The sequence below is a fragment of the Polistes canadensis genome, unplaced genomic scaffold (assembly GCF_001313835.1).
Source record: "Polistes canadensis isolate GaletaPanama2010 unplaced genomic scaffold, ASM131383v1 scaffold_173, whole genome shotgun sequence".
Classification (NCBI taxonomy): domain Eukaryota; kingdom Metazoa; phylum Arthropoda; class Insecta; order Hymenoptera; family Vespidae; genus Polistes; species Polistes canadensis.
Window position 1 is genome coordinate 141780 of NW_014569720.1, and position 19433 is coordinate 161212.

General features: G+C 36.6%; 1 protein-coding gene across 2 annotated transcripts; it reads right to left on the reverse strand.

Annotated features, from left to right (window-relative positions):
• Window positions 1-1345: 1345 nt before the first annotated feature.
• Window positions 1346-17499, reverse strand: LOC106789284 (forkhead box protein P1-like). 2 transcript variants are annotated; one of them, XM_014753372.1, is made up of 3 exons: window positions 17326-17408; window positions 4322-4725; window positions 1346-4261 (listed from the first exon to the last, which is right to left on the reverse strand). In XM_014753372.1, exons 2-3 carry the CDS (start codon window positions 4703-4705, stop codon window positions 3302-3304), a joined length of 1344 nt encoding a protein of 447 aa, XP_014608858.1. In that variant the 5' UTR covers window positions 4706-4725; window positions 17326-17408; the 3' UTR covers window positions 1346-3301. The 2 variants fall into 2 exon arrangements, with proteins under 2 accessions (XP_014608858.1, XP_014608859.1); XM_014753373.1 differs by having other exon boundaries at window positions 1346-4725; window positions 17326-17499.
• Window positions 17500-19433: the final 1934 nt, after the last annotated feature.

The following is a 19433-nucleotide window of genomic DNA, read 5'->3' on the forward strand; positions in this document are numbered from 1 at the left end:
TATAATCAAAAGTATAGAGAGAGAGAAAGAGAGAGAGAGAGAGAGAGAGAGAGAGAGAGAGAGAGAGAGAGAGAGAGAGAGATAAGGACAAAAGAATAAAATCATTGCAAAATCTTTCCGCGAATAACGCCGATTATAATAAACAGTCTTGTGAGGTGTTTTTTTCTTTTTTTCTTTTTATATAAATGTTAATGAACGTGCTTACAGATCAAGTATCTTCGATCTGCTTTGGATGTGATTCAAACGAAATGATCGATGATATCGATCGTTCAGATTATCGGTTTTCGTTACGGTCGCTCGCTTTCGTTAAATAGGCGGTCGATGTAATAATAAATAGAGGTACGTTTCATAATTAAAATGGCTTTCGGTTAATGTTAATCGCTGTTAATCGCCGACGACAATGATTTAGAAATTGATCGACTCGATTGTTCAATTATAGCAGACATTCTCGTCGATAACTTCGAATGGCTCATTCTCTATTTTCCTAATAATCATTTATCTATATTTTTCTTCAAATCTAATACCAAAGTATTTGGACAATTTGCAAACTATATACTATATCGTATTTTTTTTTATCAAACAATTTGTTATTTCGATATTCGAATAGATATGGAGAAATTAGTGTGCTATATAAAACATTTCAAACAAACAAAAAAGTAAAAAACAGAAAAATAATTGGTTTTATTTTAATCACACGATAAAAAGTACAAAGTGAGAATCTTTTTACATTTGTTGTCTAAAGACTATAATATAAATATACGTGTATAAAAAATAATATATGCATTTTTTTCTTAGATCGGTTGTTTTGTATCTACTCTGTTACAAAATCAATCAATCCTTTTTTATAAGATCTTTTATTTAGGAAAATAATTATTTTTCTCGATATTGTATATATTTTACGTATATATAGCACACTAAATAATTTTTAATAAAACTTTCCTTTTAATCGGGGTATAGTTAATTTCAAATATACCAACAAATTGTTCACTTATCGTATACAATATATACATATAATAAACGAATATGTAAAGTATTGTAACGCGAATTATAACTTTCTAATGAATTATATGCATTTTGCAAATGTTTTTCGTTATTTTCGAGAATCAGTCATTCGTCAAAAAATATTCAATTCTATTTAAATATTGTTACTGTATCGTATAAGACTAACGACGACTTGCTGCTTCATTTAATTTCGATGAATTTGATGAACAATAACCGCTTGCCATAATCACGATATCGAAAAATACATTAATTTCTATATTCGCGCGTACATATATATATGCATATATATACACGCGCGCGCGCGCACACACACACGCACACACGCACATATTTTTTTATTTAATACATATATATATATATATATATATTTTTGTATATTTATTTACGTATTTAATATATAACTATAGGCTCACTTAATACTTCGATCCTAAATTTCGATTTGAAGATTGACAATGAATTTCAGCTTATTAAAACGAAGATCTGATAAAAATACTTCAAAAGTTTATCGATATTTCGATATATAAGGTATAGTTATATAGTGCTGTACAAAAAGCACCAATTTTGAGCAGTTGCGTAAACTGCAAGTCAATAATATATACACATGTATGTATGTATGTATGCATAGGTATATGTGATGATCATATGCAGTATGATGAATCCTCGCTCCTTATTTAGACATATAGGCGTACGATCATATCTTTTTTACGATCAACGATAGCAAAAATATTAAATGTGAATATAGTCGCGGGAAGAATGAGAGGCGAGAAAATGTTTACGATTAAATTATGATAAAATCAGGAAGAAAAGAAAGTTTAAATACGCAATCACGATGATCTTCTCCTAAGTAAAGCTCGAGTTTTATTTATTTCATTATCTTTTCTTGCTTTTTTTTCGTCGATAAACTTTGATTTTCCATAAAAATAGGTTCATTAGGTTGGACAATAAAGGCTCGAATTGTTTAAAAAGAAGAGAAAAGATAATGATAATTATTGTTTTGATTTTTATCGTGCGCCATAGATATAGAGTATAGTAATTTCTAATAAGGCGACTTTGTGTGTGTGTGTGTGTGTGTGTAAACGTGATACATCCGTTCTTTCATCAACGACATTTTTTTCTTTCCTTTTCTGTAGATATTAATGTACATATATATATATATATATATATATATATATGTATTTACGTAGGAAGAAAATCAAAATGGTTCGAAGAAGAATGTTATCGAAACGAGAGCTTATTATTTCAACGCGTTAACAATCTCTATGATACGAAATATTACATTTTTGAATGTATCGTTGTGGTAGTGAGATAGCCGGTTGCGCGACATAATTGTTAATAAGAGAATAAAGCCGCTTCGACACGAGTTTGTTCGAATATCGATCGAATTAGAATTTTGCAAGTAAAATTTCTGAAATGTAGGCGTTAGATGAAATATTCTTGGAAGAGGGTAAGTACATTTTGTAAATACATTTTATAGTATCGCCAAGGTTCGCGTGAAAGCGGCTGAACTCGTTTACTATTTAACAATAAATCCGCTTAGGGAATACGTGCCGCCGTAAGGAGTAGGATGATTAATTCTCTCGTTATTTCATTAATTAAATAAAAGAAAAGAAAAAAAAAACATTACTTAGAAAATAATAAACTCTCGTTGCAAATTCTCCTTTAAAAATGGTTTCCTAAACTTGTTAGAGATTTGTACGTATGTATGCATGTATGTAAATATATGTAGGTACAGGCATATGCGTATATGTAACACGTATATTTGTAGTAATAAGCTCGTGCGCGTACGCATCGATAGTCGCGGTGAAAATTTGTAAGAAAGTTCATAAGACGCGCCTCTTTTGTTCGTTCGAATTTGTTCTTTTTTGTTGTGTTGTTTTTAGATCGATTCGACGATCGATAAGAGAACGAATGCACTCTCGATGTATTTACGTATAGCACGATGATAACGTAATAGATTAAAGATCTTATCAATTACTACTCTTAATGCGCTGTTAAAGCATGGAGAATATCGAAATACCGAGCAAAGGAAAATAAAATGGCGCGAGGCGTCCATCTCTCCCCGTCGATATTTTCTAATAGGAAAATCGATCTATCCCTATTACCACATCACCCTTCTCCTCTCTTTCGTCCATAATAACTCCGATAGCGGCAACTACTAGTCGCATCAACAAGTTCGTAAGGACGTTACGATGGACCTTAGCAGAAGCAATTGGGGAGGATCTCGAAGAGAATAAAACACGCAGACAATTCGAAGAGAGTTAATTATGCGGAGAAAACTCTTCGAAAGGTATAGTTTCGTTCATGGTCCATTGGTCGTCGCGTTAGTTGGCATAGTCATAAGACTGTCGGCCGGCTTGCCAAGACGCAATATCGATTGCAAAGATGCAACTTCGGAAGCGAGACGATCGAGCCTCGACTTGACTTCCCTTTCGCTTTCCGGGACGTTAGGTACGACGCTTGGTCCGGTCCATTCGGCTCCCAAAGAAATACCAGAATCACGTTCGTCGCTGGAACCTTCGTTGTCCCAAGGGGGCGACGCTCTTGGTCCAGGTTCCTGTTTGATACCTTGCAACGCAAGGAGAGCACTAGCGGCGTCCTTGTCACCGATGCGGGATTTATGCCTCAGTTTGTGGGGCAGACTGTTGTTGGCCGATGGGTTTACTACCAGCTGCGGTCCACCTTCGTCGCCGCTACCGGAGGACAATTCGAAAGGCGATTGCGCTCTACGACCGCCGCGCGATAAATTTAACGCGCTCGTCGTATCGAGGTGCATCGCTGGGTGTGGGTAAGGATATTGGAAGCTTTCCGTTTCCGGATAAGCCGTTGTTTCGGGCACGTAAAGCTGCGCAGGTGATCTCGGCGATCTGGCACCGCTGACGGGCTGATGGATAACCGAGGTGTGAACCGAGCTGTGAACCGAGCTGTGAACCGGGCTGGGAGTTCTCGCATAAAGAATGGCTGCCGATGTTGGTAGTTTCGCCCTCTTAACGCTGATCGGTGGCTCCGCGGGTAACGCGGCGAGAACGTGTTCCGTACTGATCACGGATTCGCCGCATATCCCAAATTTGTCGCGTATCGCCTCGAGCTGCGCCTTCAGGATGTGGTTCTCCTTACTCAGCTCCATGACTCGTTGCTCGAGAACCATATCGTTGAATCGTCTCTTTTCGCGCGACCGCTTGGCCGCCTCGTTGTTGCGTCTCCTCCGGTCCCAATAGCTGTCGTCCTTCTTGTTGTCCGGGATGAATTCTCGTTGCTTGCGCTGGGAAAAGAGCTCTTTTCTGATGTCGAAGTTCGGGGGGAAGTTTTCGGGATGTGTCACCTGTTGGGCGTCTTGATGAAGATGCTGTTGTTGCTGCTGCTGCTGCTGTTGTGCCTGCTGTTGCTGCTGTTGATGATGATGATGATGCTGCTGCTGCTGCTGCTGCTGTTGTTGTTGTTGTTGTTGTTGCTGCTGCTGCTGCGTCTGATGATGGTGATGATGGTGATGAGGAGACTGCTGAGGTGGTGGTGGTGGTTGTTGCGGCTGCGGCTGCGGTGGGTGCTGTTGAATCGGTCCACCGTGATGAGCCGGATGTGTTAGCGGTGGTAATGGTCCGTGAGCATCGTGTGCCATTGTGTGGCTAGCCGGCATGTTGCTATTTAGGCAGGCGGTCTCACCATTGATGGGCGATCCACTCTGACGGGCGACAAATTCTGCCACCATAATTCGTCTTCTTAGTACATCTGCGACAGATAATAAAGAAAGATAACAATTAGATTATTAACAAATAGATGAATTATATTAAAATTACGAAGAGATGGAAAATGTTTAGTTATTAATGTAGCAGAACATTCGTTAATTCAATAATTATTGTTCGATGAAATCGAAAAAGGGTTGGCAAAGTTTCTACATTTATATTATTATTGCACGATTACATAAACGATAGCCAAAGATGTTACGATAATAATATGCTAGCACCTGTAATTAGAAACGTATTTGTACGGATTGAAAATACAAATGTATACGATGAGTTAACAATAAAATGATCGTCTTTGTTTTCGATAAGGTCGAAACGACGTTCGATTTCAAGGTATATCGAATATGCACAAGTTAGTTTATCGCGATATGGTGTATTGAATTCGTAATAATTTACTTTGAATTTCTTTAGAAAACGATAGAAAGGTAGGGAGATATATATTTCCTATGTACAAGAGAGCCTTGTTGGATATAGAAAAATCGATTTTCTTCAAGGTAATTTTCTACCTAGTGTGCGTATCAATGTTTCTTTCGTGCAACTATCGCATAATAACTATGGAAAATATAGTAATATGTAGGTATGTAGACGTGCGCGTCAAGACCTCGAGGTGGTCCGTGCATAGCGATGACGATCGAACGCTAATGTCCAGTTGCTCGGAAAAGGCCATAAGTGCGGCGCTTAGGAATCAGGAACGAGGAAACGTTTTGCGATTCCTACAGATGGTTGACCTCCTTCGGTAACCTCGGCCATTCGTCACGCGAGAACACGCATTTGAGAGATCGCAAACTGTATCGATCGTTTGCCTTTCCCGTTCGAGATTTCACATGGTATTCAACTAATACTATCCTATTATATTCTATATTGGTTGAAATTTTGTTTGAAGACAGTAGTGTTTCTATCGTTTTAATTATCTTTTAAATCATTGGAATGATATGATCATGCATATCGTGCATTAATGCGTGTACGAGAATTCTCGATGTCGAATCTTAATTGCAAATTAAGAGACCATGCATAGACTGTGTCTATGACGAGTTAGTTTAAAACTTGAACTTGTAGAACTATTAGACAATGCAACGTACTTCATCGATCGTTTTTCTTTTAGGAACTTCTTAAAGAAACATCTTTATCGTGTTTTTTATCGTTAACGAGAACGCCCAGTAAATTCGTAGCATTTTCTTTCCTATTATGCAACTCTGCTGTATTAAATTTGGAAAGACAAAGTGATAAGTTATTTGACGAGAGCATTATTATTTAGTAAACAATGCCCTTGTCGTTAAACGAAACTTTACAACTAGAGAGATACTTCTCCTCTTTCATTTCTTAATGAGCGAATATCAAAGACAGTGGTGACCGCCGATAAAGCTACACGCCGCCGTGTTTGTCGCAACTCAGTGTTGCTCAATATTACGTAACTATCAGAGTGCGATGTGATCCAACGAGGCAACTCTATACACGGTCTACGCTTCTTGAGTAACAACTATCGCAGGCTTGTAAAATTTTCAAATTCCTACTTCCCCACTCCGCACTTTATAACCGTAGAGATCAGATCATCCGATTTACATATATTTCCGAAGAAAATCATGTTTCCGACAAAAAATAAGTATTAACGTGTAACTCTGTTTGTTGAATTTAAAATTCGAAATTTGGGAGGACGGTGAGATAATAAAAAAATCTAATTTATATATGATATATAAATATAATAAGGAAGATCTCGTTTTCGATGCAAGCAACGTCGTTGCTGGTACATCTTCGTATTTCTCTGATTTTAGATAAAGATTCTTTAGAGAGAAGATATGGGTATGACGGAGAGAGCAATCTTAGGTAAGGTCGCGTTCAAGGTTCCCAAGTCAGTGACCTCCCTCTTGTACAGGAACGTCCTCAGCCAGCGTTACCCTTCGTGAAATCGCTTTCAATTAATGACGATAAAATAAATGCTCGCATCCCTATTTAAGTAACCGGTCCTCGGAGATCGCACGTATCATCGTTGTTTGATCTTCTCCTCTGCCTCTTTCGTGCGTGATTACGATTCGCATGTTATAATGTTTTTCTAGTGTTTGCCACATTACCGTAGGTCCTCTTGTTTAACTCTTTGAACATTTTCTGCATTTCCCAAAAGTTCTATAATCTTTTCATTTATTTTATTCTTACCAAACGAGTTAATCGTGTTATAGGAGTTTATATTAGGTTATCCCATAAATTCTTTCCGCACCACGATGAATATTTTGCAAGTAAATCTCAAGAATTTTGGTAAGAGGGCATAATGAGGCTTCCTGAGAGATGTAAGAAGGTAATAATAGAGCAGAACGGTTCGTATATAACACAGTAAATCAACCTTAAACAATAAATATCGTCTATTGATTTGGCATGAAAAAAAAAAAAAAAAGAAAGGAAGGAACTTATGGGACAATCTACGCTACAAACGTTGTGTGGAGCGTATTCTAATATAAATTGATACGAAAAATGAATGAAAGACTAAATAAAATGAGAGAAACATTTGTAGATTAAATAATTTTTGTTCAAATGGAATAAATAGTAGTTAATTTAGGAACTGCCAAAGCTTTCGTATCAACTTTGACGATCTGAAATAGTAAATACAGTTCGTATAAATAGGTTAAATGTAAATACAGCTGATCTATTCCTAAATTGTATCGAAGTAAACACACATCTGATGCTGTTCTCTTCGAGTATTTTCTTTTTAATCGAGATTTAAACGATCCACGTTTGTATTAAAATAAATGTAGACACACACGTTATATATATTTAATTTTCCTATAACACCGTTAAAGCGTTCTGTATTATATCGGAGCTTTATTAAATCAATGTTCTAAAAAGGTTGTGAGTTATATACGTATACGTATATACGCATTTATACAAATCTTTTTGATTTGAATTTTAAAATAGCGAAAAAAGAACATACTTATTCATTAAAATTCATTTGTCATTTGTAAGATAAATTTATAAATATTATATATCTAAATACATATGTAAAAGTCAATAAGTATGTTCTTGTACGATTATATGTCGTAAAGTTTACATTACAAAGTGTCACGTTTACTTTTATGATTCCTACGTATTCGCAATATCGTGTGTACTTTTGATTATTATAGAAATATTCCAACGCAAATGTGCGACGACGTTTATCCGCGCACGAGAAGTTACGTAAGTGCTTTGTGTTTCCGCAAAACAGCCAGCCAGCCACGTGTTTTGTGCGGTTATGGAATATCATTTGTCCCAACTATCATCCGGAAACCCACAGTCTGCGATAAATTAGGGAAGATTAACCGACTAACTACTTTTTGTATAAAAAAAACATTTAAATTTAAAGAAGAAAAAAATGTTTCACGATTATAACACGATGTAACACGATAACCGAATTTCAATTCTCGAAGCGACACGTGGTGACGCAGTTATATAATTTTGCACGCCTACATTCATAAAACATATCACGTGTAGGATTGTTATAATATTATAATAGATTCTCTGTTATACACGCGTCACAATTTGTATTTATTCAGATTTTCCGCGTATTATCACAAGTCAATTTTGTGGATTACCGTTGACGCATATTTACCGAACGACGATCATGTAATGCAATATATTTACCTCGTTGTTTTTCTAATTGTAATTTGGTACGTTTGATTATTTGCGAGCAACGTTGAAATAGTTGTTAAAGAATTTGTCTCAATTTGTTCAAATTGTTTTATATATATATATATATATCGTATATATATTCTAAAATACAATGAACTTTGAATAGAATAAGGCACGGTGTTGCAGTAGACAATAAGATCTGTGCTGTCCTCGGTTAGTCATCATCTACTGTAGGGGCACGCTCACGAGAACATTAGAACGTTAGGTTCTGCAATGATGTGTTACGTAAAATTATAAAAAGGAAGGAGCTCGCGACTCGTTGCACCGTAAAACGATCTCGCGTTTCGCGTTTGCTGCCACGTGCTGGCGAACGAGGCTTTGGATACTTTGGCATAGGCTGGCTTACATATACAGTTAGAACACAACGGACTTGGCCTCGTGCTTACGTAGGGTAGAGCTTTTAGCGGCGTTGTTGTAAATATATCAACGAGTCTCGTCTAATATTCACGTGCCCTCTTGTGCCGGCTTTCTTTCGGTCCTCGCAAAAACGTGCCTGCCTGCTTCCTTGCTTGCCTGCCTGCTTCCTTGCTTCCCATCCGTTCGACCTCGTCCTAACGATAGTTAACGATATTACACTTCCTTCGCCAATAAGTTCAATAAAAATACGCACGCGTTGAGGAAAAAGTCTAACTGACGTTGCAATATTACACGAATTATTTCTTTCTTCTAAGAAATAATCTCACAGTTTTTTGTATACAATATACTTAGAAAACGCGTTATTGGATGAACGACGTTTTCTTTGGCACGGCTCGCTTACGACGAAATAATATTTCTCATTTATATCTACATATACTTTGTGAACGCTTATTCTTCTTAAAGGTTTTTCTTTTTTCCCTTGCTATCGTCTAGAATTATTTGCTTAGATTCGGAAATTCGAAGGCGTAATATAATTCCGCGACGGGCATTCGTTGGTTATTTAGATCGAAACATATGATTCCTGGCGTTTCAATATTTCATCCTCTTCGAATTTATTACGCAACATTTATTGGAAGCGATTAGTCGAATACAACGTTTAAAGTTAACTACGTGCTTTATTGAAATCTACGAGCGAGTTTTCTTCGCTTCTTGGTATTGACCTTTCGACGAAAGATTATTCTAACTTTTTCCTTTCCGCGCAGCGAATTTAGTTTAATGATTTATTTATTTTGTCTTCGTATTTGCATTTATTTTCACGACTAAGAATCAAGTTGAAGTTCCAGCAGGGTGAAAAGGGGGTGTTATGCCTGACTCATAGGATACGGTGGCCGGTCCTCTTTATTATCGATCGAGAACGTGATTTTTGTTGGAGCAGGAAAGTCTACCCACGCGAATTTCTCATGTGACGAAACAACGGCAAACGCGTACCTTCGTCCTCTACGTCGTTTCTTTTGTTAGATGATGAAATATTTGCGTTATTTCGCGCTACGCGAAAATCCATTATCGTAATCCAAAAGTTTGGAACGTCTGTTTTCTTACATTTCGCGTTATTATTAAAATAAGAAATGTATCTAAACGAGGACCTAACCAGGTTGGAAAGTTAAGCAACGTGGGCACGGTTAGTTAAATAGATAGAAATAATTTGTACGTATTTATAACTTGTACATAGTTTAATGTACATGACTCTTTGGAATAGACAAACGAATCTAGTACGTACTAGTACGTACGAACGCGCAAAGAACGCGCAAAGAACACGCCCTCGTTTCGTGGAACAACGTCGTTATCGTGATCATTGCGAACGTCAGTATTAGACAACGTGCATCGTGCGATAGTGCTTGTTCTGATGTCGCTGTTAATCCCTTCTTAACCTATTTCAACATTGAGATTAGAGCTCTACATTTTCTTTTTCCTTTTTTTCATTAAAGATTAATACGCATACATTATACTATATGTTAAATCGTGTCATTCAATGAATTTATGAAATAATACATAGAAGCAAAAATGTTATACATAATAAATAAATAAGAAATGATTTTTGTCTTCAAGAGAACACGTTTACAGTTAATAACTGGGATTTCGCGCGACGTGTTGCGTGACGCATGCGGAAACACGTTGCTGCAGCAAAGGTGTCGCGTGACGTATGCGTCAGAGCTATTTCACTCACATTTTACCGATATTCCTATTTCTTCCTCTTCCTCTTCCTCTTCCCCTTTTTTACTTCTACCCTGTGTATATTTAAGAAAATTAAGTAAAAACGTAAAAAACTATTTGAATACTTATTCGCGCGCGAATACTCCCCCATTTGAAGAATTCGATTAAAATGAGCATAATGGCGTAACTCGTTTAGGTAATATTTCTTGAATTAGGTTATAAACACGTTCATTAAACTTACGTTGTCTCTTCGAGTCTGTCGATCTACACACGATACATACGTATGTATATGTGTGTACAACGACTCCGTAACGTATAAGTATTACGTAATTCTTACTTATCTATTTCATAATACATAAATTAAATACTATACGCGTAAACTCGGTTAAATGATTTCAAAAAATAAAGATCGATACAACGAGGATCATAATTGGCGAAGTTAAAAATGAAGTTCCTTGATAAGAATCGAATCTCGCGTAATGTAAACTAAATATTATTTGTATTATATATGTATATATACTGTCAGATTAAACGACGAATACGTGGGTCGAGGTGATTTAAATAAAACTACTAGCGATAATGGCGGTTTACGTATTTGGAGCCATAAGCAGATAACGATTTATCTGTGTATGTATAGAACGTGTCGTTCCATTTAATTTGATTAGTTTTCAACAACACGTTCGTATCTTTCTAAACCGAGTTTTAAATCGTTTTAAAAAAGATGGATGGATGAATCAAAATATTTTCTTCGCTTGAAGAAAAGGGTGAAAACATAAGAATTACAGGTGAGAGTTAAGATCGTGCTGGTTTAAAAAAGGAAATATTCAATCGGTGTTACAAAGTCAATAACGTCAATTCCAAAAATGAAATTGATAATTGTACAAATAGTTCATTAATTCGTTCTTGTACCCTAAATCAACTGAAGCGGAAGTTATTACTCTCCGAATCAAAATTGTGGTTATCATTCGTGATAACTGGAGTTATGTTCGTAAATAAATTGAAAAAGAAATACGCTCGTTATCGGTTATCACCAATCCGAATTGTCATTCCTCGAAGGAAGTTGAGAGAGCGACACGAGTCTTGTTGTCACGCGCACGTGCTCCATTTCACGATTGCGTAATCTTCAGCCGAGTAGACGCACGTGGCAATGCGCACACGCTTCACCCTTCTTTCTTCTCATATTCTACACAATTGTCTCGACTATCAATACATCATGAAATACATATATTATATTATATTTTGCATATTTTCGTCTTGTTTTTCTTTCTTTATTTTCTATTTTTTTCTTGTTTTTATATATCGTTTTTATATATCGTTAATCGCGCTTAAAGAATTCTTCGATAACAGGAAATAAAAATACGAAAATACAAAAAAAGATCAAATGTAAAAACTTGGATGATTTTGTTAACGTTGAAATAGGGATACAAAGCTCGCCAAGTTGAAGTTAATTGATTAAATATCGTTATCCTTCTAGTCGCTTTCAATGAATAAAACGTGATCGGAGATTCTATTCGTCACACCAGTGAGTCAGTCTTTCGACGGATACCGATAGTTACCGTATCATTTCTTGGAACGTACGTATGTAATCGTTGTCTCTTTTGCAGAAGGTATCGTGCTACCGCTGAACACGTAGACCCGTTTATTTATCTCTCTTATTATGAGATTTTCATGGAAAAGATTTCCTCGTAATAATGGATAAACGTGAAACACGTTATATATCTCTTTGTGACGTTCGTAGAATCTTTGCATCATTTTCTGCGCATCGAAGAATGTAATGTCGTTGTAATACGAGAGTTCTGTTATAAGAAAAAAAACACACGATTAATCGTCGAATCATGATTTTACGTTCAATTCAACGTGTTTCATTTTGATTTGTGCCTTTTGCTAATACTTTAAAAAAAGATCATTTTGTTGAAATAACTTTTCGTGTTTCTTTTCTTTTGAAATATTTGTTGTTGTCGGATATTCAACACGCTATCGCGTACCGATTGCATAATGAGCGGGAAACGAAATCGGAGACCGGTTTGAAACGCCTGCGCTGCGCCGATAGATCCGATAACGGTATCAATGCTCTTGCTGTGTTGTTACGTGAACACTGACCGCAATCGTAACGTACCACGACGACCATCGAGCAACTGGCATTGTGCACATACCTTCTTCGCATACGTACATATATATATTACCTATGCATGTTGTATAAGTATCTATATGCAATTACATAAATCGCATGTCCAAGTTCGACGTACTTGAATCTAACGATAATGGAGAAAATATTCCTATAAATATTCTTTCGACCAACTTTAATGAAATAAGAAATAAGCATAGAATCTATTATACAATTATTACAAATTCAGTTGATAGTAAAAGAACGATTAGGTGGAAGAAAATGATTCATCGAAAAATACATACATATATTACATACATATATTACATACATATATTACATACATATATTCCATACATATATTACATACATATATTACATACTCATGCACGTGTACGTACACTCTGTTAGTATTTTAGGGTAATGGGACGCGTAACGGTCGCGTATCCGTAACGAGATGATAAGGAAAAAGGAGAGACGAACCCGGATAAACGCGGCCCGGATTCTAGTTTCTGCAAATGCGTACGAGAAAGAGCCAAGAGAGTTAAGGAGAAGAAGCGCGTGCAAAATTTCTCGATGTGTGTATCTAACGCGTACTTTTGAGGTTACATAATCCTATGTCACGCGGCATATAAGAAGATTGTAATGATTCGGAAAAAAAACGAATAATGTTATTATAAGAAGAGTAATATAAAATAAATACGAGCTAATTCAAAAATAATATTATCTCCCTTTTTTTTTATTCAAGCTGTAGAAAATGAAACCACATTGAGTTCGATACTGCATATACTTATTTGAAAAATGATTTTAGGAGATGTGGACCGTTGTCGCGATTTCGGTTAATTTGTAACACGTGACACGATTCACCTGTGTATGTGGCTAGCAACGAACACGTGAGACGAGATAACGTGAAAAGCGATGCGCGAAAGCGTTCACGCTCTTCGTTACATAAGACGCGCACGTGAGAAAGACTTCAGGGACAGCCAAGGTTCTCTTCGCATACACTCGTCAGAAAACACACGTACACACACAGCAGTAGCAGCAGCAGCAGCAACAGAAAGAAAGAAAGAACGAGAGAAACATTTGATGCACACATATGCATGCACAATAATACATATGTATAATAAATGATATAATACGTTAGAATATTATTGGATTTTTCATCATTTTCACTCGGAGGAATGAAAAAAAAAAAAAGAAAAAAAAAATAATTGAAAAAGATAACACGACAATCGCAACGCGACAATAACAACAAACAGCACTGTGATCTAACCATGATGCAAGTCTGGTGCAAGTAGCATACTACTTCGATCGCGCAATTCGTGTACTCTCCACTCTCCTTTTTTTGCATCTCTATGCGACTATGTATGCATGTGTGTAAGTGTTATGGCTGATGCGACTGCTACTCCACTCGCCACGTGACTCCGCTCGACACGTGCAAGCTGTTATGCTCGACCATTCACCTTCATTGCATAACACGACCAACATGAAAAGGTCATCGCGAACAACGGAGTGCCATGATATTTGCTAATACGATCAATAAAATGCGGCTACGCGATCGTCGTCTTTATTCTTCTATAATATATACACACAAAATTAATTTATTAACACCTTTCCCAAAATTTTCGGCTTAAATTATTATCATTAGTTTCCTATAATGCTTTGTGAAATGAACTATGCGATGATACGTGAACACATGAAGTTATTCTTTTATATTAGCTTTTAATTAACTAATGCCAATTTCTCAGTAATGATCAATCTGGGAAAAACGAAAGAAATGATTTGTAACTCGCGGGGAAAATAATTAAACGATACGAGGAAAATCGGCGTCTTTTTATTTTCATCATGTCCTTTGGGATTATAACAATTCTGATAGCGGAACAAGAAAAGATAAAAAGAGATTATGACGAGATATTGTATTCAATTGAATTTCTTATAACAAATATGAAAATAAGGCATGCGCGTTCAATCGAAATTAACCTACTTTCCCATTTATATTCAAAATTAGTCTTATAGAATTTCCTCCAGAAAAATGGCTGACATAAAAACATCAGAAAAAAATAATATAATTCCCATTGGTCCTCGTAAAGCGTGAACTATCGATCTCGATAATGGCCCACTCTCAAAGTTTGAGACCACGAAACGGGGTTACATAACGGGGATAATGAATCGAAAGGTGTAAAGGAGAACGCGCAGGTTAATCGAGCGTTGTCGAGCAGGCTGTTTATAGATTCAAGATAAAGATTTTTTTCAGCGCGCTTTGTTTTTTCTCTTTCCATGAAGTATGACATATATGTGTATTGTGTGATCGATGAACGGACCGATGATGACGCAACGTATAATCCGTGATATCTCATTGCCAGACTAAAAAGAATCTAGAAGATGGCAGGTAGGATATAGTTTGTTTCATATAACGGGTGACTACTAATTTAATTATTCAGTTTTTAATAATTTATTCAAATTTCAAAGATATTCGATAAGTCATTTTATTTTTATTCAAAATACCGAACGTGTTGATTAGGAGTTTTATACAAAAAATAAAATAATACAAATCTGAAAGCATAATGTCTTCTTAGAATAAGAAACAATTAAATGGCTTAGTTATTCCTTTATCACGTGATAAGTTACGAGCTATGCGTGACGAGTTAATTTCTTTTTTCCGATTAATAGATTAAACACTATTGACTGCTCGTATGTTTGTGCGTGCGTGTGTGTGATAGAGAGAGCAGAGAAAGTATTGATTTTTATCTAATGCAAGATCGTTAAATGTTTAAAATCACAAATAAATGTGTACGTTGTACGCATACGTTGTTCAAAGTAAGGGTTGATTTATAAGACCCATGTTAATTAGATATTTTTTACTCGTCTAAGTAGCTACTACAAGCCCTTGAAATATCTAACTTATTTTTTACCATCCTGCATATCGAATAATAGATAAGAAATCTGACAAGAAATCTAACAAGGTTGAATATGGTGGCCCTCGTATGGAAGGTAAATAAAAACGTATGGAATGATTGTTGTTCTCTCTCTTTTTGAACGATAGATGATAGGACATTCGCTCTTGACACGCGTACGTGCCCTTCGTTCAAAGAGAGAGAGAGAGTCCATGAGTTTTATCGCGTTCGCTCGGTTTACGCTTCGCCGAGGTTGAGAGAGTTCTGCAAATTAGGCCGTGGCCCACTTTGTGAACGTGCTGCAATAAAGCCGCGCGGCCGCCGCCGAGCTGCTTACAATTAATGCTCAGAGAAGAAGAGAAGAGGATTCAACAAGAGAAACAAACAAAGAGAGAGAGAGAGAGCGAAAAGTGCGACTAGAAAACAGAAATAGGTTGGTTTTTTACTCTCTTTCGATCTATACTATTATAATAGATAATTAATATTTCAATGAACAAAATAATCCAGATAATTATATGATTTTTCTTTGTCTATTGTCTCCTTCGATTATACTTAGTTTCCGAAATCTGTACTCGAATAGTAAAATGATTCACCCGGTATATCTCGAGGAGTGTTCTTACCGTTGGGAACTATTTAAAGAGACGATGAACGTGCATCCTCGTTGAACCGTCGAGAATATGACGCAACGAGCGGACCGTTGCACGAGACTCCTCCTTAAGGCGAATGCACGCGTTTCGAGACTTGTCGAAGTAATCGTAAGGATTCAACTATCAATACAGATCAATCAAACTAAAACATTGCTATTCACATTTATCTATTTATTTATTTCATATTTTGGAGTATTTTATTATAAAAATATGATTATTCATACCCGACCGATCTCTAAATTGAATTGACTAATATAAACTGCGCGTTGTTGACTTCAGACAGGCGGTAAAAAAACGCGCAACCCGAAAAAGGGACAGTAAAAAAGAAGAATATTAGATATGTTTTCGTTTCTTTTTGGTCGAGTAATAATAATATAAGATTTCGGTTTGGTAGCAGAATTTTGATTTGGAAAGTGTATAGTCATCGAAGATAGGGGACGAATGGGAAGATAAGATATGCATCGGACTGATGAATCGACGCCGAAGAATATGAGAGAGGGGAATAATGGACATGCATGGTTTATTGTGCCAACGAATTGGAGCGAACGTTGCGTCATTCACATTATATTTCGAAGGTCTCGACGAACAACACGACACGTCCGTCTTTTATCGCGTTGCAAAGAAACGAATTACGTGGAAATAACGATTATCGATTTGTTTCATTAATTTCGATCATTTTATTTGGAAAGTTCGGAGAAAACAAAATTCTTCCGTTCGAATCGGATTATTGATTTTTCCATATAAATATGTCATCATGAAAATTGGAATGACTTGTTGTATATTTGTAGAAAAAATGGATAAACGACACGCTAAGAAGAAGAGACAATGAAACGCGCATGCATACACGCACAATATAGAGATAAATTATATATAGCCGTAATGGAAACTACTATACCGATGTGTCACGGACACGTGCAAGAAGGCGCGATATCTTAAATTACGTTACTAACTGTAGACGTGTTTTTTTCAACGATCAACGATCTATGATATCGAACAATTGGGATATCCAAGAAAACGGATTTTTAAATGGAACGGAGTGGAAAGAACAAACGTCATTCGTTGCATTGATCGACCCACGCGATTTCCTTCATCGCTGCGTTGTTTATCATGTTTCAGAGTTCATCGTATAGCTTTTAAAATAGAACGATTAAATGCGCGAATAAAAGAAAAATAAGAATAAGTGAAAATAAAAAAATAGCCACAGAAGATACTTATTTACTCACCAATTTTGAAAGATTCTTTCGGATATGATCGCACGTCTAACAGTCGATGATGCACTTTGCCTCTATGAGTCAAACGTTGTGTTGGGTACGAAGGATCCAAAAAACAAAAATATATATATAAAACAATAACAAGAAATAATCTCTTGAAGATTTGTTGTCCGAGATAAGAGGTCCTTGATTACGATTGAAAATGAAGAAACAATCGTGACGACGATGCACGTTTTTAATATGAAAGTTCACGTAACAACGATATACTCCGTAATTTGGATAATCGTAGTCTGAGTCACTGACATAACGTTAAAAAGAAAACCTCAGCGAAGAATCTTCTTGAATCCTTCGATTATTTTCCTTCGATTTCGCACCACAAAAAATCTAACGTTCGATCCGTTTGTCAGAAAAGTAATTAGTCCCACCACTTAATAATGAAATGCCGATAGATATGTATTAATCCTTTTGTTCCAACGCTTAAATAATAATTGAGTCACTTAATATCTTAGTTGTCCCTTACGATTTTCGATAATGACAATATCGATATTAAAAATAAAATAATCACGATACACGATCCGAATCTTCTTGTCTTTCTTCAAACGTGAACTTGAACTCGGCTTTGGATACTCGTCGAGTCGACTGTCCTTTCTACGTGAATGAGTAGATGGTAATACGACTACGATGAGAATTCCTTTTGGAAAGAGAGAAAATATGCGTATAGTTCGCTTAGTGAATCGAAGAAACGTCCAATCGCTTCGCTACCAGACTGCAAACTGAATGCGCGCTGCGTGAGATCGCCGACTTGGGTCTCAATGTCGTCGTCGTCGTCGTCGTCGTCGTAGTCGTCGTCGTAGTCGTCGTCGTAGTCGTCGTCGTAGTCGTCGTCGTAGTCGTCGTTGTCTGTGGCTTCGAGTTCGATTTGAGAAGGCTGACGCTCGGCGGCGCGCTGGGTTACGCGCGCACTCTGTTACCACACTACCACTTTTCACACACACCTAAATACTTATGGATGTATTTCTCCTCACCGCGTAAAACGAGGGGACCATGGCGTTTCTATTCCTCTATACTCCTGCTCTTTTAACTTGGAGTGTGTAGTGTAAATACATGAACGTAACGTAGTACGACGAGGCTCCAAGGAAGGAGGACCACGTTTCATGGTGGGGGAAAGTTTATGCCCGGTTTATGCGCTCTACCTCCTCCACCACTACCACTTTTCTCTATCAATCTATCCTACGTTGGAGAGCTACTCCCACCATCGGCAATACTGCTGCTGCTGCTAACACCCTCGCACGTAAAACCTCTTTTCCCCTCAACCGGTCAAACCTACCAACTACTAGCCACCAAATAGTAGCACATCACGTCGCTTCGTCATCGTTGCATGTAGTTGTAGTTGTAATTGTATTCGTTGCGTTATGTTATATTGCATCGGTTGCAGTCCTGAGTGGGGATAGGTAATGCACAACGCGGCGAACGGGCCACGCGTACAATTAGATTGCATCGCGCAACGACGCCGAACGTTTCGTTCTCTTAACATTTTTTCAATACTCCTTTCTTCTTTCTCTCTACTTTTTTCTTTTCTTTTCTTTTCTTTTCTTTTCTTTTTACATTCTATTGATTTATTATACATTTTCGAATATGTTACGAAGCCAAGGTCGACCGATAATTTCATAATCGATCCTCGGAAAAGAGATACATACGTATAATATGATACCTAGGTGTTCGTTACGAAAAAACAAATCAATCGATTAGTTACATTAGATTTTATGTCGATCGATTACTCGATCGTATTCTTCGAATTTCCTTTCTCTTTCTTTTTTCAACCTTTTTTTAAATATTCGATCTTGCTTTTTTTATTCTTTCTTTCAAAAGGCGAAATGATTTATTTAGAAAAGGTGCAAATGCATGGCAATTGAAATCATTAAACGTTACTACGATCGGTAAAGTAACAGGCTAGATGTTTTCTAATATAATTATAATTATCCTTCTATTATTATTATTTTAAATCTATTGTATTAATTAATTATAAGACTGTACAAAATTGATTATAAACTACCATTATGCAAAAGTGAACTTCTATTAAAAACCGATTATTAGATATTTCAGTCTATAAGACGGTATAC

Coding starts and splice junctions, on each gene's coding strand:
- LOC106789284 (XM_014753373.1), bottom strand. CDS start 4,705: ATGGTGGCAGAATTTGTCGCCCGTCAGAGTGGATCGCCCATCAATGGT.